Genomic DNA, 26,483 nt, shown 5'->3' with positions numbered 1-26,483 from the left:
TCCTCCCGATTAGAAACTCTTTTCCAAATTGGACATTCTCAAAACGCTTTCCCTCTCTCAGCAAGTTTCTACCATTCCTCATTTATCTACCCTGACGAGTTCTTGTCCCTCCAGCAGCAGAGAGCTGCTGGTGGTGCTAGAATGCTGCTGGCAGTGCTGGAAGTGCTCACAGCACTGTGCAAGCATGTGTGTGCTTCTCAGAATCAACTCCCATTCTGGGTTGATTTTCAGGATCATTGCCAAAAGCTTCCCTGGCCCCATGAAAGCAAACAGAGCTGAGAATTCCCATTTCTGTCATTGCAATGCAGGCTCACACATCCAAGGGAAGGACAGAACTCAGTTGCTTGCAGTCAGGTAAGCAGGTCATCAGCACTTAGAGCCCACCCTGATTGCTGCCAATCCCCTTGATGATGCAATGAAAGCTATTAGGGACCAGGTTTTGGGGTGCTGTGATCCCCTTTCTACCCCTTCATTAGAGCTCAACCTCCTCCTCAGACATGGGAACCCTTGTGTTTGTTTTTAACCTGACCCCATCCCGCTGGGCAACCTGTGGCAGGGCCTGAGCACCCTAACAGGGAAGGATTTCTGCCCTAATTTCCAATCTGACCCCACCCTCTGTCAGAAGGAAGCCATTCCCCCTTGTCCTGTCACTCCATGCTCTTGTCCAAAGTCCCTCTCCACCTCTCCTGGAGCCCCATTAGCTCCTGGATCAGGAAGTGTTTGCCCTTGAAAGGATTGGGCTGGTGAGGGGATGTGAGATTGCATAGCTGGGGACAGAAACAGGGGCCAGCAGTTTCCAGCAGGAGCATCCCAGATCCCTGAGGCACATGTCAGCCTGGGTAGGAATCATCTCACCTCAGCTTTCTGGGAGTTCCTTGTAATTCACTGTACGCTGCTGTCTGACTGCCAGAGGAGTGTAGAAGATGACTGAAATGAAATCTGCAGTTTTCTAAGGATTAAAGCCAAGAGAGCAGCATGGATTTGCTTCTGAGAAGAAGTGACATTGCTGACATCCTAAATAATCCATCAGCTGTGTGCCACTACTCCAGCCCACACACAGAATTTATTATTGCACAAATCTGTTTGGAAACTGTGTGGTGAAGGAGATGTGCCACTGAAATTGTGACATATACACGGCAAAATTAGATTTGATTTAGAAAGAAAAGTTTAACAAGACATTTGTAGTGCAGGGTCCTAAGGATCCAGCCAAGGAATGAGAGGGAACAAGTTCAGGCAGTTCAAAAGACAAAAATTTTGGAACTGGGGTTGCTTTAAAAATCGAAGAGAAGCTGAGATGGAGCCCAAGTGCTCTGGGCACAGGTGTGGTTGCTGAGGCTCTCTCCCGTTGCTCATTTGCCGGGCAGAGTGAAGAGCAGCTGAGGAGCAGAGCCCTGAGCCCGTGGCAGGCTCTGAGGCAGCTGCCTGTGTGTGAGAGCCCTGGAGAACACGAGGCAGCACGGAGAGCAGGGGCTGTGGCAGGAGCTGGGACAGAGCCCGCGCCGGACGCTGCTCGGGCTCAGCCCGCGGGCTGCGCTCCCCTTTCCCAAGGGACCATTCCAGGGAACCTCCTGCAGATCCCGGCCCAGGGACAGCAGCTGGAGCCTGGCAGCTGAGGGCAGTGCACTGCGGGCAAGTTCTCCAGGCTGCCAGAGGAAACCAGGTCAGACTCTTCTCTTCCACCGTCATCAGGGCCCCCTCATTGGGTGGAACCTGGTTATTGATTTTGGGGGCAGAACTGAGGTCTGTAGGGAATTAAGAGCTCTAAACACTGTGGGAAAAGGGAGGGAATATTGTAATGAGTGTCCTGCTGAAGGAATGCAGCAGCTCAGTGATATCAACTGACACCTGAGAGTCCAGCTCAGATCCATCCCAAAGCCATTTGCTCTCTGATATCTCCATGGGCAATCCTCTCCTTCTCTAGTTGTTTTCCTGCTCCAGCTCTGTCCTGTCCACAGCCAGGAAGGAGGTATCTCCCTGGCTTTTGTGCCAGGCACACAGGACCAGGCTCCCACATCCTCCTTGACATCTGTCCTGTCCCTCACCCTTCCCTGTGCTGCTCCACATGGAAGCTGTGGGTGGGAAAAGATGGGAAAGCCACATTTGGGGGACAGCAGCGTTGCTCTGGTGTGTCTGTTTGTCACCCCTGCAGCTGTGTGAGGGCAGGAGAAGCAGCAGAGGTGTCACCATGAGCACTTTGTCCCCTGGCACAGAGGGAGCCAGCCCTGCCTGCTGGAGCCAGCCCGGTGGGAAGGCATCCCAGGGGAGCTGGAATGAGGAGAGCCACGACAACTGGAGCCAGTGTGACAGCAGGCAGTGGAGCAAAGTGCCTGTCCCGCTGCTGCTGCTGCTGCTGCTGTGCCTGTGTGGGAGGGTGGGAATGGGGCTGTGCTCTGGCTCCTTGGCCAACAGCAGTGCCCTCCCTCTGATTGACTTCCTGGCTGGGAGCTGTGCAAAGGAATTCACCCCCTCTGTTAGTGCTGCCTTCCAGAGGGCTTTTGAGGCTTTTGTGCCAGAGTCAGGGCATAGAGACAATACAGTGGAATCATCAACAGGTGGATTCATTATGAAAGATAGTCAGCATAAAATAGAACCATAAAATATCCAGAGTTGCAAGGGAGCCACAACGAGCTTGGAGTTGAGCTCCTGGCCCTGCTCAGGACATCCCAACAATCCCAGCCTGTTCCTGAGAGCTTTGTGCAAATGCTCCTTGAGCTCTGTCAGGCTGGTGCTGTGTGCAGCAGGGGCACTCCTGCCTGGCTGGATGCTTGATGTTATGAGGATTTCTCATGGAATGGTTTGGGATGTGTCCAGAATTAGGGTAAATTTGGGAGGAAACCTTCAAATGGGATCTTTCTAGAAAACAAATTCAAGCAGTTCCCCCCTCACCCCCAGCTGGTTCAGGAAAAGATTTCCTGAGAGAAAAGTGGAAAACACTGTTTATTTAACAAGGAAAGTATTCACAAGCACAAGACATGGAAACAATATTCAACAATAAAATCTCTTGATGTTCTGAAGCGTTGGCAAATTCAGGAAGTCCTTGTTGTGGAGTGTAGTTTGGCTCACTCAGTTCCTTATCAGTCCTTCTGGTGCTGTAAATTCCCTGGCCCAGGCCCGGCCTGGTGGGCCACAGGTGTGAGCTCCTGGTGCTCTGCTGGGTGTTCAGTCCTGGGTAGATTTGAACAGGTCCAAAGAAAAAGCAAAAAATCCCACAGTCCAGGAAATTTCTTTTCCTCAGCTAGCTAAAACTAACTAAAAGCAAAGGAGAGTTCTGTCCCAATGTCTGTCCGTCTGGAGACAGCACAGTCCATGAGCAGGAATGTGGAGGAGGATGTGCAGTGTCTGAAAACAAACTGCAGCTTCTTCTCTTCCCCCATTCACTCTCTGAAACTAGTCTTAAAGGTGCAAAACTACTTTTCAGCATGAACAGAACAAGATGATTGGGGATAAAAGCATCATAATATCAATCTAGGACAGATGGGAATTTCCATGTTTAAAGCTCTTTTTGGTCACCTGCACAAGGGTTCAATGGAGTTCAACTTTGATCCTGCACTTTGATATTCAGAAGGATTTATTTCTGGAATTAAAGAATGTAAGAAATTCCCAGTGAAAGGATAAGGGAATGTTGCTGTCCCTCCCCAGCTCTGCAGCCCTACTTGGTGTCCCTTCCCATCAGCTGGGAATGCAGGGCCGGCTCTGCTGGACAGAAGGGGAAGGATGCTCCCTGTGATCCCAACCCCTCTCCTGCCATCCAGAGGCACCAGCCCTGCAGGGATTTGGGAAATCACTGCCACTCCATGATGGGTGTGTCCCCATGGATTAAGGTGTCCCATTCTTTGCAGGCAAGAGCTCCCTGAAAACACCATGAAACTCATCTGCTGAGCCAAAGGAGATGGAGTTCATTCCCTGGGGCTGAGGCCATGAGGGTCATTGCATGGGGAATAGAGCTGGGGAACAGCACTGAGCCCAGCTGCACTGCTTGGAGCCATGTGGATCCTGGTGGAAGCAGGAAAGCCATGCTCCAATGTGCTCCCTGCAGAGCATCCCACAAAAATCACCCAAGGCAATGCTCCTGCTCCCTTCTGCTGCAGGAATACACTAATAAAGGCAGGGTGATCCTGTGGATATTGATGAATCAGGAGGTTCAAGCAAACTCTCAGCCTCTGTGCTGAGGTTATTCAGCAGATCAGTGGAAGGGATCAGCAGGCTCAGAGCACTGTGCCCATGGCAGGATCATTGCGGTGGGCAGTGTTTTCTCTCAGCTCCTCAAAGACCCTCTGGAGGGAGAGCCGGAGGGACCCCATGGAGGAGGGCATGCAGCACCTCCCCACCAAGAAGTAGATGAAGGGTTTGATGGTGCTGTTGATGCAGGCGAGGAGGAAAACAACCTGAGAGGGCATATCCATATAACCGAGCTGCTGCAGGAAATTCCACAGGCTGAGGAAGAGAATGAAGAGCGCCACGAGAAAGGTAACGATGTCGCGCCTCTTGGGTTGCTGCTGCTGGGAGCCCCATTTGGCCTTAATGAAATCAGTTGTGCCAGAAATGACCACAGGTGCAACAAAGAGGAGCAGCACGATGATGTACATGGAGATGAGAGGAACACGGCAGTGCTCCTGCAATAGTGGGCACAGGGATGTTACCATAAAAATGACAATGATGAGAAGACCGAAGGCCCACTTATGGACACTGATCTGCCCCCGCCTCGGGCACTCGGGAAGCTCCCTGCGGCAGCAGAGCCAGCAGATCTTGCACATATACAGCATTGTGCTGTTGACTATCAGCCACAACAGCCCTATGTAGTAGGAGATCGCTGATATAATGAAAAGGACACTCAGGTACAGCAGGGGCAGAATAGGAGAGCAGGACACGTCCTCCACCAGCAGGAGGAGGGCAGAGGGGACCACAAAGAGGAGGTAGAGGAAGTCAATGACAGCGAAGCCAAAGATGCCAGAGTTCCTCGTTTTCAGGCTGAGGAGGCCGATGACAGCCCCATTCCCAGCCAGCCCACAGAGGCAGATGAGCAGTGTCACACTGTGTGTGGCCATGCTGGGGACATCTGTCTCACAGAGATCATCTCCTTCAGTGGATGAGGCAGGAGATGGGGACACGGTGGTCACCTCCATGGATGGATGCTGGGCAGGCAGTGGGATGTGGCCCCTGGCTGTGGTCAGAGTGGCTGGGCAGTCAGTGCTTGGAGAATCCAGGGATGGACCATGTGGCTCCTCGGCAGCTCCCTGCAGTGAAAAGTGTTCAGTGGGGAGGAGTGAGATGTGCAGGGGAGGAGGGCAGTGGAAATGGTGGGGTGGGAGAGAGATGTCGGAGGGTTGGGCTGGTGTGCCAGATCGAGAAATAACAGAGAACAACATTTTCAACTCTTTTGGACTTGCTTAAAGACTAACTGGGGAAAAAGATAAAAATATGTAAGGATGTGGACCCCAGGGATAAACGTGGCTGGAGCCAGTGCAGAAATAGATAAGGAGGTCCGCAGTATTTTTAGAGAAAGTTCTGTAACACGAAGCAACAGTCCATGGCTGAAGGAAAAGTTCAAGACATGGTCACCTTTAATGTCTCAGCAATTAGGGAATACAACCACCAGAAGCCCCTCTGGAAAAACCTCCAGGATCATAAAAGGACTTCCAGAAGGAAGAGTTTGCATGGAAATGAGTTCTAGGAAAATAATGTTTATGTTCTAGATAAGAAAAACTTTTAATGTATGGTTATAATGAATAAAAAGGATGTTGTAAAGTCTCACAACACAAACAGAAATAAGGAGAGATCCTTCTGTGTGTCCTCCTGCCCAATAATTCCCTTGGTAACACCATTGGTTGATGTTAGGAACTTTATTCTGTCTGATTTTGATATCACTCCAGATCCATCCCATCCCATCCCATCCCATGCCATCCCATCCCATCCCATCCTGATGGGTTCCCAGTCCCTGGCCTCTCGCTGGCTGCAGGTGTGGCCTGTTGGGCTCTGCTGCTGTCCAGTGGCAGATTTGGGATTGGTGGCACCCAGAGCCCTCCTGCCCCCTCCAGCCCCTGTCTGCCTGATGCCTTGGGCTGGCTCCCTGGAACAGAGGCCAGAGCAGGTGAAGAGAATAAAAGGAGGCATTGATGAAAGGCCTTCAAAAGGTTCACCTTGGGCTCTCAAAGCCTCCGAGAGGGGCTGCACCCAAAATGGACAATGGTCATGAGTTTTCCAGACAGATATCAGTTTGGTCCATTTACAAATCTGGGGTTAATCCTCCAATGACAGCTTCAGGTAATGAAGTCATTTAGCCCCAGTTTTGCCTCCCAGAACTCACTTTTGTCTGTACTTTTCTGGGCCTGAGGCAGTAGAGTGTCCTTGAATTTCAGGCCTAGAGGGATTGTTTTGTCTGACCAAAATGTGCAGATAGTTAACTAACACTTTCCATGGAGTTTAGAGTAATGCACTAATGCAGTACAGGATATGAAAAATAGAAAGGCTAAACTCCTAAGGCATCATGCCCCCTCTGACATCCTCTAGAAATTCCCCCCAGGCTGCCTTCCCCTCCAGACAGCCCCGCTCCTCTCCTGCCCCACTCAGGAGCCCCAGCAGTGTTTCTGCTCCTCCTGGCAATTCCATGCTTCTCCAGCCCAATGAACAGCAGTGGAGCCATCCCTGTAGTGCCTCTTGTTTGTGTCCAAAGGAGGTTGGGGGGCTGGAGAGCAGGGATGGAGCTGGGGAGGGGCATCTCCAAGAGAAAGACGGCCCCAAAGCCTTCCGGGGCAGGCTGGGGTGAGCAGCCCGTGGGGAGGGAGTGGAGCCTGAGGCCCGGGGCTGGGAGGGATGGGAAGGACGGGAGGTGGGTGGGCTGCATGGGGAGTGGGATGGGAGGGTGGTGTGTGAGGGGTGGGACATGATGGAGCTGCTGGGAAGATGTGGTGGGGCTGGAGAGAAGGTGTGGGGTGTGGTGGGGCTGGAGAGAAGGTGTGGGGTGTGGTGGGGCTGGTGGCCTCAGGGAAGCCCCAGGGAGGGGGGTGATGCCCCGTGGAGCCCATGGTGACAAACACAGGTGTCACCCTGCTCCTGGAAGGGGGTGGCTGTGCTGAGGATCACGGCCTCCTCCTCTCCTTGCTGCTGCACCACCTGAGCCTGCTGAGGGAGCAGCTGAAGGAAGTGGAGAGGAAGAATTTCTGAAGGCAGAAACACCTTTGCACCTGGGTCACAAAATTGAAAACTGAATATCTTTGAGGAGATCTCTGCTGTGACACTCACAGAACACTCGGAGTGGGGAATGCTGAGCCCCTGGGCCATCCTGTTTGTGCCAGCCCAGCTCTGGGCACTGGGGATCATGTTTGCTCCAAGGAGCACAAGCCACGGCTGTGTCCCCTCTGACACTCAGACTTCTAAGTCTTACAGCAAATGTGTCTTAGACTAGTAACAATTTTGAATCAAAATTGTGAACATAATGGAAATATATTTGCGATAGATATGTCGAAAGAAAGAAGAGTTTTCAGGCATTTTTATACACTACTGCGAGAAACAGAATTCACTGCTTAGAGTTTTTAATATTTAATAATAATAATAATGATAGTTTTTAAATGTTCAATAATATTAATAGTAATAGCATAAAAAAGGACACTTTCCAGGGCTGGGTTGCTCCTGGCAAAGAGCCAAATAATAGGGAGAGAAGGGAATGTTGTGTATACAGACAATATTATTTTTGTACTGTTACATTGCTGAAATGCATGCATATTCATGTGTTTCATGCATTATTCAAACAGTCTTGCGAGCTTTCTGATGTTTCAGCAACTCCTTTGCCTGATTTTTTCACACTCCGGCTTCTCTGCATGACATCCTGGGTTCAGGTCAATGTGTTTTATTTCTTCTTGTGCCTCCACGCTGCTGTTTCCCATCCTCTGATGAGATTTTACTGCGTCCTCCTTAAATCTAACATGGTATTCTCTAATTGTCCTCCTGGGCTGTGGTTTGAGTCATGGTTATCACTTGGACAGGTTGGTCAGTGGATGCCTTACACTGTTTTTAGTTACACAAAACCATTTTTCACATCTTATGTTTTGCTGAGGTCTGTTATACAATACATTCCTCACAGTATTATTTCCAAAAGTGATACATAGATATTATATTCATTACACTACTATTTCTGTGAGCAATACAGTGCATACATAAGTTGATAGATTATATTATACTAAGATGCAGCTAAAAATAGTTCTAATTCATACGATTTCTAAATAATTATAATCAATAACAACATGCTAGGCTAATACATAAATGCAAAAGCCAATATTATCTGGTCAATTCCAGACTACAATATCCAAGATTTTTTAATAGATACACCCAAAAGTGCCCCCAGTTTCTTACACCAAGGTATAGATGTTTTGTTTCTTTTAATTACTACCAGAATAGGTTGTCTGAGTTTAATGCATAACCCAGGATTTTCCAGCTAAACAATGTTTTTTTGAATTTGATGTCTTGGTTAGACAGTTGCCACTGATTATGTTTTCTGAGGTGTACAAGCTTAGGAAATGGCTCTCTTATTGCCATTGCAATTTAACTCTTGCCATTTATTAATCAAGTCCTCTGGTGTGTATAGGCTTCCAAATTCCTAGTTCTCTCAAGATATCATTCTTATTCTTTGGCATCCAATTAATTTTCTAGTTATATGATGACCATGCAAATACTTTATTGAATTTTCTTCTCCAACTATTAAGTAAGATCTCTAAGGCCTATGGGTCAATTGAGTTTTCTACTGACACTCAGCCAACACAGATCTAAATCAAAACCAGCTAAAATCTACAGTCAAATATGCCTTGACTAATTAAACATAGTTCATTATGAAATTTCTAAACAGTCACAGAATTCCTGGCTAACTACCTCTCTGTCCCCTCCCTCCAGCCACATTCCCAGCTGGCAGCAGCAGCCAGAGGAAGCCGGGAAGCGCTGGCAGAGGGGGCAAAGGCAGCTCAGGGTTCACGGTGCGGTTTATTGATATTAGTCCTCAGTGGGATGCAGGAACCAGGTGCCAGGGGGAATTTTGGGATCACAGCCGTGTTGGGAAGGGTTCTTTTGGGGGTAAAGTGCTCCAGGACCTCTGAGGAAGGAGCAAATCCATGCTCCAATGCGCTCCCTGCAGAGCATCCCTCCCACATGGCCCCTATCACTGTCCCTGCTCCCTTTCCCTGCAGGAATAAGGGTGTGAGGGTGATCCTCAGTCACTGCCCCATGGTCCTGCATGGGGGCACTTGAGGGGTTCAACAGGCTCAGACCCCCCTGTCCATGGTGGCATCATTACTGGGGGCAGTGCTCCCTTCTGGCTCCTCAAACACCTTCTGGAGGCACTCCCTGAGGGACCCCATGGAGCAGCGCCTCCAGCACTTTGTTACTGAGATGTAGATGAAGGGGTTGATGCTGCTGTGCATGCAGGCAAACAGGAGAACAACCCGGGGGGACACAGTGGTTTAGCCGAGCTGCTGCAGGAAATTCCAGAGACTGAGGGGGAGAGTGAGGACCACAGCCAGGAAGAAAATGATGTCAGGCCACTTGGATTGCTGCTGCTGGGAGCTACCCCTGAAGTGAATGAAGAGGATTGTGCTGGAAATGACCATGGATGGAGCAAAGACGAGGAAGTTGAGGATGTACAGGGAGATGAGAGCCCCGCGGCAGCAGAGCTTGTGTTCCTGTGACTGGCACAGGGAATTCACTGCAGAAATGGCAGCGATGGCAGTGATGGAAAGGGCCCAGAGCACGGCACTGACCACCACCCATGAGAGGCCCTGGGGAAGGTGGCAGAAGAGCCCAGGTGGGCAAAGCATGGACCTGCCCCTCTCGATGCTGATGGCCGTCAGCCGGTACAGCCCTACGCTGTGGAACATCGGGAAGAGGAGGAAAAGGAAGCGTATGGATGCTGGGGGCATGATGGAGGAGCAGGAGAAATCCTCCTGCAGGAAGAGCAGAGTGGAGGGGACCATGAAGATGAGGAAGAGGAAGTTGATGATGCCAGTTCAAGGATGTAGGCAGTGATGGGTTTCATAGTGTCCCTGTGGATGCGGAACCCGAGGACCCAGAGCACAGCCCCGTTCCCAGCCAGCCCACAGAGGCAGATGAGCAGGGTCACACTGTGTGTGGCCATGCTGGGGACATCTGTCTCACACAGATCATCTCCTTCAGTGGGTGACATGGCAGGGGGGACGTAATGCTCATCCACATGGATGGAAGCTGGGCAGGCAGTGGGATGTGGCCCTGGCTATGGTCAGAGTGGATGGAAAGTGAGTGCTTGGAGAATCCAGGGATGGACTATGCAGCTCCTCAGCAGCTCCCTGCAGTGGGAAGGATTCAGTGGGGAGGAGTGAGATGTGCAGGGAAGGAGGGTGGTGGAAATTGTGGAGTGGGAGAGGGAGGTGGGAGGGTTGGGCTGTTTGGCAGGAGGCTGATAAATAACACAGAGAATAAACATTTTCAGTTCTTCTGAATTTCTTCAAAAGCAAAGTGGCCAAAATTTAGAATGATGTGTTATAGATGGATAATGGGATGATTGGCTCTCAGTTAAGGGATGAATACAGTGTGAATATTACGAGAAGCTTTATTGATATATAATTATGTCATTGCAGTCTGTTGTTTAGATGTCCCCTGTTCTCCCCATAGTCCCCTTCTCTCCCCTCTGTACTGTTGCCATCAGAGAGCCTGAGTCATCTAGGACAGGTGGAAAGAAGGGCTGTACAAAAGCTTGTTGCTGGGGGGGGAAGAGTTGCAGCATGAGGACACCTGACCCTCCAGTCAAGCTGCAGGAAAGCAGGCTGCAGCAATAAACACAAAGAAGGGCTGACTGACAGACTTTGGGAGGGACCAGGTTCAGCTGATGCAACCCCTGGGGTATCAAAGGTGAAGCATCCATCTTGAAGATCAGCCAGCCACGTGGTGGGCAGCCATGAGGGAAGCTCCCAGGCCTGCTTCTCCTTATTTAGTCCTTTTGTTGCATTTTTATTAAGGTTTATTGACCATTTAAAATTAAAAAAAGTGGGTGTTTGTTTCTCACAGGATGTAAAGGCTGGCACACAGGATGACAAACATGGCAGGAACCAGTGCAGAAACAGATAAGGAGGCCTGCAGTGATTTTGGGGCAAATTCTGGAACAAAAAACAACAGTGCATGGCCAGAGGAAAAGTGCAAGGCAAGGGTACCTTTAATATGGCAGCATTCATTGAAAGTGAGCACCAGAGAGACACTGCTTAATAAACTTCCAGGATCATAAAACGACTTCCAGGGGAAGGTGGATGCATGGAAATGAGTAGTAGGAAAATGGTGTTTGTGTATTAGATAAAGTAACTTCTAAATGGCTACATATGTTTCTAATGGATTAATTCTGTGTTGTAAAATCTCACCATACACCCAACACAAGGAGAGATCCCTCTGTGTCCTGTGCAGGTCTAGAATTCCTGCTTCCTCATGCTTTGCATTGTGTTAGAAAGTTTGTTCTGGCCCATTTCAGTATTAGGATACAGACAGGATGCACAGGATGAGAGAGAGGATCTGGGGAGGGCCCTGCGGTCACTGGGAGAGGGTGTCAGGAACAGAGCAGCTGCTGCTGGAGAGGAAGGTGGGGTAGGGAGGAAGGCAAACATTCCACTGACCTGTTCCCTGTGGGGCAGCAGCAGGCAAAGGGCTCTGTGCAGATCAGCGGCGCTTCCTGGTCCCTCTCGCTCCTTTGGGATCCATGTCCTAAAGCGGCTCCTGCCAGGTCAGGGACATGAAGGAGAAAGTGCCCAGGTCACCAGGAGCTCCCCATTCCCATCCTGCTGGCTCCTCTCTCTGTGCACTGTCCGGGTGCTGCTTCCCAAGGCTTGGTGGAGTCAAAAGGGAGTAGGAAATTTCATCTTTGGCTACATCAGAATTTCTCTCACTCTGAGTTATTTGTCTTGCCCTTTTTTTTTCTGCCATAGAGGAAGCAGCTCGACATGCAGATTTCTTTGAGTGCCTCCTCATTTCCTCCTGATTGGAAACTCTTTTCCAAATTGGACATTCTCCAAATGCTTTCCCTCTCTCAGCAGGTTTCTACCATTGCTTATTTATCTCCCCTGAGAGGTCATTTTTCCTCCAGCAGCAGAGAGCTGCTGGTGGGGCTGGTAGCACTGGAATGCTGCTGGCAGTGCTGGAAGTGCTCACAGCACTGTGCAAGCATCTGGGTGCTTCTCAGAAACAACTCCCATTCTGGGTTGATTTTCAGGATCATTGCCAAAACCTCCCCTGGCCCCAAGAAAGCAAACTGAGCTGAGAATTCCCATTTATGAAATTCCAACGCAGGCTCACACAGCCCAAGGGAAGGACAGCACTCAGTTGCTTGCAACCAGGTCAGCAGCACTTAGAGCCCAACCTGATTGCTGCCAATCCCCTTGATGATGCAATGAAAGCTATCAGGGACCAGGTTTTGGGGTGCTGTGATCCCCTTTCCAGCACTTCATCAGGGCTCATCCTCCTCCTCCCCAGACATGGGAGCCCTTCTGTTTGATTTTACCTGACCCCATCCCTCTGGGCAACCTATGCCAGGCCCTCAGCACCCTCACAGGGAAGGATTTCTTCCCAATATCCAATCTGACCCCACCCTCTGTCAGTGGGAAGCCATTCCCCCTTGTCCTGTCACTCCATGCCCTTGTCCAAAGTCCCTCTCCATCTCTCCTGGAGCCCCATCAGCTCCTGGATCATGAAGTGTTTGCCCTTGAAAGGATTGGGCTGGTGAGGATTAAAGCCAAGAGAGCAGCATGGATTTGCCTCTTCTCAGGAGAAATGCCATTGCTGACATCCTAAATCATCCCTATGCTGTGTACCAGCGCTCCAGCTCACACAGAGAATTTATTATCGCATGAATCTTCCAGGAAACTGTATGGTGAAGGTGAAATACCACTGAAATGTCAGTATACATGTGGGAAAACTAGATTTGAATCAGAAATCAAAGTTGAACAGTACAGTTATAGTGCAGGGTCCTTAGGATCCACCTCAAGAATGAGAGGGGGCAAATTCAGGCTGTTGAAATGACAAGATTTCAGGACTGAGGTTGCTATAAAATAGAATGGAAGCTGAGATGGAGCCCAAGTGCTCTGGGCACAGGTGTGGTTGCTGAGGCTCTCTCCCATTGCTCATTTCCCAGGCAGAGTGAAGAGCAGCTGAGGAGCAGAGCCCTGAGCCCGTGGCAGGCTCTGAGGCAGCTGCCTGTGTGTGAGAGCCCTGGAGAACACGAGGCAGCACGGAGAGCAGGGGCTGTGGCAGGAGCTGGGACAGAGCCCGCGCCGAACGCTGCTCGGGCTCAGCCCGCGGGCTGCGCTCCCCTTTCCCAAGGGACCATTCCAGGGAACCTCCTGCAGATCCCGGCCCAGGGACAGCAGCTGGAGCCTGGCAGCTGAGGGCAGTGCACTGCGGGCAAGTTCTCCAGGCTGCCAGAGGAAACCAGGTCAGACTCTTCTCTTCCACCTTCATCAGGGCCCCCTCATTGGGGGAACCTGGTTATTGATTTTGGGGGCAGAACTGAGGTCTGTAGGGAATTAAGACCTATAAACACTGTGGGAAAAGGGAGGGAATATTGAAACAAGTGTCCTGCTGAAGGAATCCAGCAGCTCAGTGATATCAACTGAAACCTGAGAGTCCTGGTCAGATCCATCCCAAAGCCATTTGCTTTCTGATATCTCCATGGGCAATCCTCTCCTTCTCCAATTGTTTTCCTGTTCCAGCTCTGTCATTTCCACAGCCAGGAAGGAGGTATCTCCCTGGCTTTTGTGCCAGGCACACAGGACCAGGCTCCCACATCCTCCCTGCCATCTGTCCTGTCCCTCACCCCTCCCTGTGCTGCTCCACATGGAAGCTGTGGGTGGGAAAAGATGGGAAAAGCCATGTTTGGGGGACAGCAGCGTTGCTGTGGTGTGTCTGTTTGTCACCCCTGCAGCTGTGTGAGGGCAGGAGAAGCAGCAGAGGTGTCCCCATGAGCACTTTGTCCCCTGGCACGGAGGGAGCCAGCCCTGCCTGCTGGAGCCAGCCCAGTGGGAAGGCATCCCAGGGGAGCTGGAATGAGGAGAGCCACGACAACTGGAGCCAGTGTGACAGCAGGCAGTGGAGCAAAGTGCCTGTCCCACTGCTGCTGCTGCTCTGTGCCTGTGTGGGATGGTGGGAATGGGGCTGTGCTCTGGCTCCTCGGCCAACAGCAGTGCCCTCCCTCTGATTAGTTCCTGGCCGGGAGCTGTGCCAAGGAACTCACCCCCTCTGTAATTGTTGCATTGCAGAGGGCTTTTAAGTATGTGCCTAGGGAATAGGGACAACACAGGGGAGTCATCATCAAGTGAAATCATCATGAAAGAGAACCATCATAAAATAGAGCCACTCTAACCCAGAGTTTGAAGGGAGCCACAAGGAGCAGGGAGTTGAGCTCCTGGCCCTGCACAGGACATCCCAACAATCCCAGCCTGTGCCTGAGAGTAATGTCCAAACGCTCCTTGAACTTTGTCAGGCTGGTGCTGTGTGCAGCAGGAGAACTCCTGCCTGGCGTGGTTGCTGGATGAAGTGAGGCATCCTCATGGAATGGTTTGGGTTGGAAAGAACCTTAGAGATCATGTCATTCCATCTCTCCTTCTGGCATGGGCAGGGAAACCCAGGAAAACTTTTGGTTTGAAATCGTTGCTCTTTTGAAAGGAAGCTCAGGTGGGGAGTGGCCTGGGTGACACTGGAAACAAGGAAGGTGCTGGGAAGTTGGAAAAGTACATTGAGGATCATGATCGTCCTGCATTTGCCTGGGGCGAAACCCCCTTGGCTGAACTGTCATTTCCTGGACAAGAGGTTGCACCATGGAAAGTTCCTACTCTCCACTGGGCAGGAAAACAGGAGACAGGGAGAGAAAAACCCTCTCAGATGTCAAAGTGTCTCTGTTCTCTTAATTATAAACAAGTCCTTAGGAGTTAGAAATGCTTATGAGCATTATAAATGCTCCTAAGGTGTTTAATCTCATGTGTGTTTCAAAACGTGACTCTACACAAGGCTTTCACCCTCACTTCCCTTTCCAGAAGCAGTGGCACATTGGTTTCCCTGGATTTAAAGCAGTGGGAAAAGGAGGGACAACTTCCCCCTGAGCAAGAGATGTGGCTGCTGCCCAGGTCTCTCCCAGGAGGAATCAGGAGCTCTTGGCACTGCCAACATCCCAACCATTGCAGGCACGTGCCTTAGGAAGGGCTCTGGTATGAGACAGGGACCTGCCCTGCTCCCAGAGCAGCCAGAGGCTTTAGAATGGGATAAGAGAAGGAAATGAGCCATTTTGGACACTGTTTAACAGGCACAGGCTTTGCAGTGAAGTCTGGATGTGGTTTATTCAAAAAATCTGATTGAGGCATAGTTACAGAATGACAAAGATCAGGAGAGGCTGGGCTGTGGCTGGAGCTGCTGTGCAGAGTGGCTGTGCAGCTCCTCCTGAGGGTGGCCAGGTTCAGGATGGAGGTGCTCAAGGGCTTCCCTGGACACTGATGCTGGGGAACCAGAGGATGGATGGCCCCATTCTGCAGAAGAGCAGCATAACCCCCTAATTTCAATTAATTAAATTAAATGGTCCAAGCATGGGGTGATGGGAATTTCCATATTCCATGTACTTTCTGGATACAGGCACAGGAGTTCAGTGGAGTTCACTATCGACCCTGCACTTTACTCAGAAGGATTCAGTTCTGGAATTCAAGAATGTGAGAAATTCCCACAGAAAGGATAAGGGAATGTTGCTGTCCCTCCCCAGCTCTGCAGCCCTACCTGGTGTCCCTTCCCATCAGCTGGGAATGCAGGGCTGGCTCTGCTGGACAGAAGGGGAAGGATGCTCCCTGTGATCCCAACCCCTCTCCTGCCCTCCAGAACCACCAGCCCTGCAGGGATTTGGGAAATCACTGCCACCCCGTGCTGGGTGTGTCCCCAGGGATTAAGGTGTCCCATGCTTTGCAGGCAAGAGCTCCCTGAAAACACCATGGAACTCATCTGCTGAGTCAAAGGAGATGGAGTTCATTCCCTGGGGCCGAGGCCATGAGGGTCATTGCATGGGGAATAGAGCTGGGGAACAGCACTGAGCCCAGCTGCACTGCTTGGAGCCATGTGGATCCAGGAGGGAGGAGGAAAGCCATGCTGCAATGTGCTCCCTGCAGAGCATCCCACAAAAATCACGCAAGCCAATGCCCCTGCTCCCTTCTCCTGCAGGAATACAGCACCATGCGGTGGGTGGTATTGATTAATCAGGAGGCTCAAGGAAACCTTCAGCCTCCTTGGGCCCTACTGGGATCCTTGAGGAGAGCAGTGGAAGTGATCAGCATGTTCAGACCCCCGTGTCCATGGCAGGATAATTTCTGCAGGCTGTTTTTACTTTTGGCTCCTCAAAGACCCTCTGGAGGGAGAGCTGGAGCGACTGCACGGAGCAGGGCCTCCAGCGCCTCCCTGCCAAGAAGTAGATGAAGGGTTTGATGCTGCTGTGGATGCAGGTGAGGAGGAAAACAACTTGTGAGGACACAGCGATGTAACCGAGCTGCTGCAGGAAATTGAAGAGGTTGAGGAGGAGAGTGAAGAGTGCAATGATGACGACAACGATGTCGCGCCTCTTGGGTTGCTGCTGCTGGCAGCCCTGCTTGGACTTGATGAAATCGACTGTGTGAGAAATGGCCACAGGTGCAGCAAAGAGGAGCAGGATGACGGTGTACATGGAGATGAAAACTGCCCGGCAGTGCTCCTGCTGCTGTGATGGGCACAGGAATGTCACCGTGGGAATGACAGTGAAGACAGCAAAGAAGGCCCAGTATTGGACAGTGCCCATCACCCACAACAGGCGCTCGGGAAGCTCCCAGGGGCAGCAGAGCCAGCAGAGCTTGTACACACACTGCACATTACTGCCACCTATCAACCACAACAGCCCCCAGTAGGGGGACACCACTGACAGCTGGAAAAGGAAATTCAGGTACAGCAGGGGCAAGATATGAGAGCAGGACACGTCCTCCACCAGGATGAGGAGGGCAGATGAGACCGCAAAGAGGAGGTAGAGGAAGTCCATGACAGCCAGGTCAAAGAAGTCAGAGTTCCTGCTTCTCAGGCTGAGGAGGCCAATGACAGCCCCATTCCCAGCCAGCCCACAGAGGCAGATGAGCAGTGTCACACTGTTTATGGCCACATCAGTGTTATCTGTCTCACACAGATCATCTCCTTCAGTGGGTGAGGCAGGAGATGGGGACACGGTGGTCACCTCCATGGATGGACGCTGGGCAGGCAGTGGGATGTGGCCCTGGCTGTGGTCAGAGTGGATGGGCAGTCAGTGCTTGGAGAATGCAGGGATGGACCATGTGGCTCCTCGGCAGCTCCCTGCAGTGGGAAGGATTCAGTGGGGAGGAGTGAGGTGGGAGGGCAGTGGCTATTTGGCAGGGAATGTGAAAGAAAAGCTCAGGGCAGAGGATGGATGACCTTGGGTTGGCCCTGCGGTCAGTGGGAGAGGGTGTCAGGAACAGAGCAGCTGCTGCAGGAGAGGAAGGTGGGGTAGGGAGGAAGGCAAACATTCCACTGCCCTGTTCCCTGTGGGGCAGCAGCAGGCAAAGGGCTCTGTGCAGATCAGCGGCGCTTCCTGGTGCCTCTTGCTCCTTTGGGATCCATGTCCTAAAGCGGCTCCTGCCAGGTCAGGGACATGAAGGAGAAAGTGCCCAGGTCACCAGGAGCTCCCCATTCCAATCCTGCTGGCTCCTCTCTGTGCCCTGTCCTGGTACTGCTCGCCAAGGCTTGGTGGGGCCATAGGGCAGGTGGAAGTTGTTTTACAACTTTGGCTATGTCACAGCTCCACTCCCTCTGAGGTATTTATCTTGATTTTTTTTTTCTTTGCCACAAAGGAATTGACTTCTGTCAACAGTCCGCCTGAAGAATTTGCAAATGGCTCCTCATTTCCTTCTCATTAGAAATACTCCTTCCCTGCCAAATTTCCCATACTCCATTCACTTTCTCTCTACCATTCCTTATTTTTCTTGTCAGAGGTGTCAATGTCCCTCCTGCAGCAGAGGGATGCTGGTGGTGCTGGTGGCACTGGAATGCTGCTGGCAGTGCTGGCAGTGCTGGTGAAGCATCTGACTGCTTGTCAGAAACTGCTCCCATTCTGGGAAGAGCTCCAGAGCCATTGCCAAAATCTTCCCTGGGCCCAAGGAAGGACAACTGAGGCAAGAATTCCCATTTTTGTCATTCCAATGCAGGCTCCCAGAGCCCAAGGGAAGAACAGCACTCAGTGTCTTGTAGCCAGGCTATCAGTAATTGGAGCCCACGTTAACTACTGCCAATCCTCTTGATGATGCAGTGAAAGCTATCAGGGACCAGGGTGCTGTGAACTCCCTGCCAGCCCTTCTCCAGAGCTACTCCTGCTCCTCCTCAGTCCTGGGAACACTTAGGATTGTTTTTGTGGCTGTCTGATCCCAGACTGTCCCTCTGCCAGCAGAGACACCTTCCACTATGCCAGGTCTCTCCAAACTCCATCCAGCCTGGCCTTGGACGCTTTCAGGGATCCAGGGACGGCCATTGCCTTACTGCGCAACCTGTGCCAGGGCCTTGCCACCCTCAGGGAAGGATTTCTTCCCAATATCCAAGCTATCCAATGGCTTCCCACCCTCTGTCAGTGGGAAGCCATTGCCCCTTGTCCTGTCATTCCATGCCCTTGTCCAAAGTCCCTCTCCACCTCTCTTGGAGCCCCATCAGCTCCTGGATCATGAAGCGTTTGCCCTTGAAAGAATTGGGCTGGTGAGGGGATGTGACATTCCATAGCTGGGGACACAAACACGGTGTCAGCAGGAAGGGAGGTGACAGTTCTGGTCCCAGGGCCAGCAGTTTCCAGCAGAAGCATCCCAGATCCCTGAGGCACATGTCAGCCTGGGTGGGAACCATCTTGGAATCCACTGTAGGGTGCTGTGTGAGTCCAAATGGAGTATAGAGGATGACTCAGATGAAACCTGCAACTTTCTAAGGATTAAAGCCATGAGAGCAGCATTCATTCTCAGAAGAAATTTCATTGCTCAAATCCCAAATCATCCCTCTACTGTGTGCCAGTGCACCAGCTCACACTGAATTTATTATTGCATGGATCCTCTTGGACGCTGCGAGGTGCGTGTCCAGTGCCAAATTATGGTATACAAGTGGGAAAACTAGATTTGAACAAGAAATCAAAGTTTAGCAGCACATTTGTTGTGCAGGGTCCTAAGGACCCACCCCAGGAAATAGAGGGGACAAGTTCAGGCTTGACCATTCCAGGGAACCTCCTGCAGATCCCGGTCCAGGGACAGCAGCTGGAGCCTGGCAGCTGAGGGCAGTGCACTGCGGGCAAGTTCTCCAGGCTGCCAGAGGAAACCAGGTCAGACTCTTCTCTTCCACCTTCGTCAGGGCCCCCTCATTGGGCTGTGTGGTGGTTTTGCACGGGAGGCGTTTACAGAAGTGGCGTCAGTTTCTGTTGAACGCTCAATCTGTAGAGCGACTGGGAAAGCTGTGTACGCCTCTGTGAAAAACACATGTTAAAGATGGAGAATCTCGGGAAAGCTCTTTCTCTTGTGGCAGGTACAGCGGTATCCCAGCTGGGCGGCCCTGCCGTGGAGCCGCCCCCTTCCCGGGGCTGCCCCGGCCCAGCCTCACCTGTCGGCCTCAGGCAGGGCAGGGCAGGGCAGGCCGCAGAGCCAATGCTGAGCTGAGCTGTGACTCTGACATCTTGCTCAGCCTCGCCTCTGCCTTAGCCTGAGCCCCATGGCCCGAGCCGGACCCCAGGAACAGCCCCGGGCCGGGGCCAGAGGTTCGCCCATCAACTCCTCCCCTCTGGTCCCAGCTCCCCAAAACACCGAGCCCCGTCTGACCATCTACAAGCCTTCAGCAAGGTATTAACTCGTTCAGTCCTTCAGTCCTCCCTCGAGTGAGAGAAAGGAACTACATACAAGCATGTAAAAAGCAACATAAAAACATCAAAGTCAGTAAAGGAACAGTTAGATCCCAGACAGGAGGGATAAGGAGATACCTTGATCTTAAGGCTGCAATCCTCTTGTAAAGTTATAAAGAAAAGACTCTGTTTCCCGATAACACATGAAAACATGAAGAGATGAAGAGTTCCAATTGTGATAAGTAGGTATGATTCGTGCTGATAAAAATTGAAACAATAATCAATATTGATACAGTAATTAATATTTGAGAATAATAAAATAGTTAATAGTTAAAAGTTGTAATGCCAAAGAAGAGAGGGAAAGGAGGGGCTCCAACCCCCCTTCCCAGCAGATGCTCTCAAGGACCACAAGAAAGAAGCTGAAGATACAGTTGCTAAAAATGACCAAGAACCTGGTTGGGTCCCAAGAAAAGGCTAATTATAAGGGATTTATTGTCTTGATATGTAGATGCAGTGATACGTTAGTCTTGGCTTACATTGTTCTGGCTTGGTGCGCATGTGCCACCCAAAGGTGAATTAAAGGACAACGAAGAAGACTACAGAGCCTTCATCAGTGACGACCCCCAAAGACTTGTGCGACCACCAAACCGAGTGGTGGCGCATGCGTGATAAGCAAGGTAATGAGGGCAGAGATAGAGATATGACGAACCGAAAATAGGAGGAGATGGTATTGACACATGGTATATAAAGGGTAATTTTACTTAGCAAGCTCGTACGTGAGGTGGCAAGGGCCCCAGAACCCTGCCCTCTGTACCCCCCTCCCCCCCCCCCGGTTATCGTTTGCTTATGCGCTATTATTGGAAACACATTATCCCTTATTTTAATCAAATTATACTGTATCCAATTTTTTATTTTTTATTTTACTATTCAATTTAAATTGTTACTACTTTTAATATTGTTTGGGTTTTTTTATGATGGGATAATTGGGCAAACAAAATGATCCCAAAGCCATTTGCTCTCTGATATCTCCATGGACAATCCTCTCCTTCTCCAATTGTTTTCCTGCTCCAGCTGTATCGTGTCCACAGCCAGGAAGGAGGTATCTCCCTGGCTTTTGTGCCAGGCACACAGGACCAGGCTGCCACATCCTCCTTGCCATCTGTCCTGTCCCTCACCCCTCCCTGTGCTGCTCCACATGGAAGCTGTGGGTGGGAAAAGAGGGAAAAGCCACGTTTGGGGGACAGCAGCGTTGCTCAGGTGTGTCTGTTTGTCACCCCTGCAGCTGTGTGAGGGCAGAAGAAGCAGCAGAGGTGTCCCCATGAGCACTTTGTCCCCTGGCACGGAGGGAGCCAGCCCTGCCTGCTGGAGCTAGCCCGGTGGGAAGGCATCCCAGGGGAGCTGGAATGAGGAGAGCCACGACAACTGGAGCCAGTGTGACAGCAGGCAGTGGAGCAAAGTGCCTGTCCCGCTGCTGCTGCTGCTGCTGCTGCTGTGCCTGTGTGGGATGGTGGGAATGGGGCTGTGCTCTGGCTCCTTGGCCAACAGCAGTGCCCACCCTCTGATTGACTTCCTGGCTGGGAGCTGTGCAAAGGAATTCACCCCCTCTGTTAGTGCTGCCTTCCAGAGGGCTTTTGAGGATGTGCCAGAGCCAGGGCATAGGGACAACACAGTGGAATCATCATCAAGTGGAATCATCATGAAAGAGAGACATCACAAAATAGAACCATAAAATATCCAGAGTTGGAAGGAAGCCACAAGGATCATGGAGTTGAGCTCCTGGCCCTGCACAGGACATGCCAACAATCCCAGCCTGTGCCTGAGAGCATTGTGCAAATGCTCCTTGAGCTCTGTCAGGCTGGTGCTGTGTGCAGCAGGGGAACTCCTGCCTGGGGCAATTTTGGTGACAGGAGGAATACTCATGGAATGGTTTTGGTTGTGTCCTGGTTTAGTGAATATTTGGGAGCAAACCTTTAAATGGGATCCCCTTTCAGAGGCTTTCTCAAGAAAACAAATTCAAGCAGCCTCTTCCCCAGCTGGTTCAGGAAAAGATTTCCTGAGAGAAAAGTGGAAGAACTGTTTATTTAACAAGGAAAGTATTCACAAGCATTAGAAATGAAAACAATATGAAACAATAAAATCTCTTGCTGTTCTGAAGAGTTGGCAAATTCAGACAGTCCTTGTTGTGGAGTGTAGTTTGGCTCACTCAGTCCCTTCTCAGTCCCTCTGGTGCTGGAAAATGCCGCGTCCCAGGCCCCGGTGGGCCACAGGTGTGAGCTCCCAGTGCTCTTCTGGGTTTTCAGTCCAGAGCAGGTTTGAACAGTTCCAAGCCAAAGGAAAACCACAGTCCAGGGAACTTCTCTGCCTCAGCCAGCTGAAAAAACCCAAAAGCAAAGGAGAGCTCTGTGCTGCATGTCTGTGCTGCAGACAGCACGGTCTGGGAGCAGGAATGGGGAGGAGTGAGCGCAGCTTCTGAAAACAAACTGCTGCATCTGCTCTGCCCCTCTTTGCTCAAGAACCAGTCTGAAATGTGCAAAACCTATTTCTGGGCTAAACAGATGAGTGGGGATACAATTCAGCTCATAAAGTCACTCCAGGACAGGTTGGAAGGAACAGCAGAGATCATCTCATTCCATCTCTCCTTCTTCCATGGGCTGGGACAACCAGGAAACCTTTTGCTTTGAAGTCTTGGTCATTTGAAAGGAAGCTCAGGTAGGGAGTGGCCTGGGTGACAGTGGAGACAAGGAAGGTGCTGGGAAGGAGAAAAAGTACATGGACGTATAATGGTCCTTCTGCACTTGTCTTGGGTGGGACTTCCTGGCTGTGCTGTTCTTCCATGGACAAGAGGTTGTACATTGGAAAGATTTGCCTTTCCAATGGACAGGAAATGGGAGTCAGGGAGAGAAAAACCCTCTCAGATGACCAAGTCTCTCTCTTCTGTTAATAATCAACAACTCTGTCAATAAATGCTCCTTAGGTGTTTAACCTCACATGTGTCTCCAAAGCCTGACTCATCACCCACAGCTTTCACTCTCACTTCCCTTTCCAGAACCAGTGGCATGTTGGTTTTTCCTGGATTTATAGCAGTGGGAAAAGGAGGGACAACTTCCCCCTGAGCAAGAGATGTGGCTGCTGCCCAGGTCTCTCCCAGCAGGAATCAGGAGCTCTTGGCACTGCCAACATCATCCCAACCACTGCAGGCACGTGCCTTAGGAAGGGCTCTGGTATGAGACAGGGACCTGCCCTGCTCCCAGAGCAGCCAGAGGCTTTAGAGTGGGATAAAAGAAGGAAATGAGCTATTTTGGACACTGTTTAGCAGGCACAGGCTCTGCGGTGAAGCCTGGATGTGGTTTATTCATCAAATTCAGAGGCTAGGACCACCACAGTGGAAAGAAACAAAAACCATGAATGCAAATCTGATTGAGAGGTGGTTACAGAATGACAAAGATCAGGAGAGGCTGGGCTGTGGCTGGAGCTGCTGTGCAGAGTGGCTGTGCAGCCCCTCCTGAGGGTGGCCAGGTTCAGGATGGAGGTGCTCAAGGGCTTCCCTGGACACTGATGCTGGGGAACCAGAGGATGGATGGCCCCATTCTGCAGAAGAGCAGCATAACCCCCTAATCTCTGTACAAATAAATGGTTCAAGCATCTGGTGATAGGAATTTCCATATTTCGTGTACTCTCTGGTACAGGCACAAAGGATCAGTGGAGTTCACAATTTACTCACAAGGATTTAGTTCTGGAATTCAAGAATGTGAGACATTCCCACTGAAAGGATAAGGAAATGTTGCTGTCCCTCCCCAGCTCTGAAGCCCTACCTGGTGTCCCTTCCCATCAGCTGGGAATGCAGGGCCGGCTCTGCTGGACAGAAGAGGAAGGATGTTCCCAGTGATCCCAATCCCTCTCCTGCCATCCAGAGGCACCAGCCCTGCAGGGATTTGGGAAATCACTGCCACCCCGTGCTGGGTGTGTCCCCAGGGATTAAGGTGTCCCATTCTTTGCCAAAAAGATCTCCCTGGAAACACCATGGAACTCATCTGCTGAGCCAAAGGAGATGGAGTTCATTCCCTGGGGCTGAGGCCATGAGGGTCATTGCATGGGGAATAGAGGTGGGGAACAGCACTGAGCCCAGCTGCACTGCTTGGAGCCATGTGGATCCAGGAGGGAGCCTGAAAGCCATGTTCCAATGTGCTCCCTGCAGAGCATCCCACAAAAATCACCCAAGGCAATGCCCCTGCTCCCTTCTCCTGCAGGAATACAACACCACAGGGAGGGTGTTCCTGTGGATATTTATTCATCAGTTATTCCTGAATAATATAAACAAAAGCTCTCAGCCTCTGGCCCAGGTCCTTCAGCAGAGCAGTGGAAGGCATCCACAGGCTCACATCCCCATGTCCCTGGGGGACTCAGTGCTATCGGCTGTTCTTTCTTTCTGCTACTCAAACACCCTCTGAAGGGAGAACCGGAGGGACCTCACTGTACAATGCCTCCAGTAGCTCACAATGGAAAAGGTCCTCCAGGAACTCCCTGCAAGAAGTAGATTAAGGGTTTCATGCTGCTGTTGGTAGGGTGAGCAGGAAAACAGCCTGGGAGGGCACATCGATGTACCCAAGCTGCTGCAGGAAATGGCAGAAGCTGAGGAGGAGAGTTGACAGTGCAGTGAGGTGGAGAAGCATGTCACGCGTCTTGGGGTGCTGCTGCTGGGAGCCCCACTTTGCTCTAATGAAATCAATTGTGCCAGAAATGGCCACGGGAGCAGCCATAAGGAACAGGATGATGGTGTACATGGAGATGAGAGGCAGCCGGCAGTGCTCCTGCTCTTGTGAGTGGAACAGGAATGTCACCATGGGAATGACAGTGAGAAGAGCAAAGAAGGCCCAGGACTGGACACTTCCCACCACCAGCTACATTCGCTCGGAAAGGTCCCAGTGGCAGCGCTGGAAGATGTTGTACATGTAGAGCACAGTGCCAGCTGGCCTGAGCCAGAACAACCCCCTGTAGCACAGACCACTGAGAGTTGGAAAGGGAAACGCAGGTACAGCAGGGGCATTACAGGAGAGCAGGACACGTCCTCCAGCAGGAAGAGGAGGGCAGAGAGGACGGTGAGGAGAAGGAAGAGGAAGTCGGCAACAGGCAGCTTGAAGATGCCAATGTTATGGGTTTTCAGGCTGGGAATGGGACTGTGCTCTGACTCCTCAGATGAGCAGTGTCACACTGTGTATGGCCGCACTGGTGACCTCTATATCACACAGATCATCTCCTTCAGTGGGTGAGGCAGGAGATGGGGACATAGTGGTCACCTCCATGGATGGACGCTGGGCAGGCAGTGGGATGTGGCCCCTGGCTGTGATCAGAGTGGATGGGCAGTCAGTGCTTGGAGAATCCAGGGATGGGCCCTTTGGCTCCTCAGCAGCTCCCTGCAGTGGGAAGGATTCAGTGGGGAGGAGTGAGATGTGCAGGGGAAGAAGGCAGTGGAAGTTGCTGGGAGACAAAGGTAGGAGGCTTGGGAGTTCAGAAGAAGACACAGAAGGGAAGCTCTGGGCAGAGGAGAGGAGAGCTGGGGAGGGCCCTGCAGTCACCGGGAGAGGGTGTCAGGAACAGAGCAGCTGCTGCAGGAGAGGAAGGTGGGGTAGGGAGGAAGGCAAACATTCCACTGACCTGTTCCCTGTGGGGCAGCAGCAGGCAAAGGGGTCTGTGCAGATCAGCGGCGCTTCCTGGTCCCTCTTGCTCCTTTGGGATCCATGTCCTAAAGCGGCTTCTGCCAGGCCAGGGACATGAAGGAGAAAGTGCCCACATCACCAGGAGCTCCCCACTCCTATCCCTCTCTGCCCTGTCCTGTTTTTGCTCCCCAAGACTCAGTGAGGTGACATTGCAGTCGGAATTGGTTTTACAACTTTGGCTGTGTCAGAGTTCCACAGCTTAGTGTTACTGATCTTGATTTTTTTTTCCTTTGTCTCAAAGGAGGTGGGGTTTTTAATGCTATGCAATTCCTTCTGATAAGAAACAGTCCTTCCCAGCTCAAGGTGCATTCTGCAACTGCCTTCCCTCTCACAATAGGTTTCTACCATTCCTCACTTCTCTTCCTTGAGAGGTCATGCTGCCTCCTGCAGCAACAGAATGCTGGAGCTGCTGGTGGCACTGGAATGCTGGCAGTGCTGGTGAGGCAGCTGGGTGCTTCCCACAAGTAACTCCCAGTCTAGGAATGGCTCCATGATACTTGCAAAAAGATGCCCTGGGCCTAAGGAAGCACAGTTGAGCTGCTTCCTTGTTCTATCCCTTTACCATCCTCATCCCTGCCCCCACTCCCCATCCCCACCCCGCTCCATCCTCACCCCATCCTATCACATCCCACAGGTTTCCCAGACGGAGCTGTTCCCCCACTCTGAGCATGGTCTGTCAGGCTCTGCTCTCCTCCAGTGGGGAGATTTGGGATTCACAACCTCCAGACCATGTCCAACCCGCTCTGACCCTCTCCTGGCCACTCCAAAACAGACTCCAATACCCCAGATGCCCCAGGGACCTCGTCCCCCCTGAACAGCCTTGATCTTCCCCTGCTCAACCAGGGACTCCTGGCAGTGCCCTGCTCCTCCTGGCCACAGGGTTCTTGGACCCAGGAGGGAGGAGGAAAGCCCAGCTC

General features: G+C 51.4%; 1 protein-coding gene across 1 annotated transcript; it reads right to left on the bottom strand.

Moving 5' to 3' along the window:
- Positions 1 to 16,297: 16,297 nt before the first annotated feature.
- On the bottom strand, positions 16,298 to 17,218 carry LOC128936987 (mas-related G-protein coupled receptor member H-like). Its single transcript, XM_054276301.1, has one exon. The coding sequence runs from the start codon at positions 17,216 to 17,218 to the stop codon at positions 16,298 to 16,300; it is 921 nt and encodes a 306-aa protein (XP_054132276.1).
- Positions 17,219 to 26,483: the final 9,265 nt, after the last annotated feature.

Source organism: Melozone crissalis, unplaced genomic scaffold (assembly GCF_028551555.1).
Source record: "Melozone crissalis strain CALT ecotype California unplaced genomic scaffold, PUWL_Pcris_2 ptg000018l_1, whole genome shotgun sequence".
Classification (NCBI taxonomy): Eukaryota; Metazoa; Chordata; class Aves; order Passeriformes; family Passerellidae; genus Melozone; species Melozone crissalis.
This window is presented reverse-complemented; position numbering and strand designations above follow the sequence as displayed.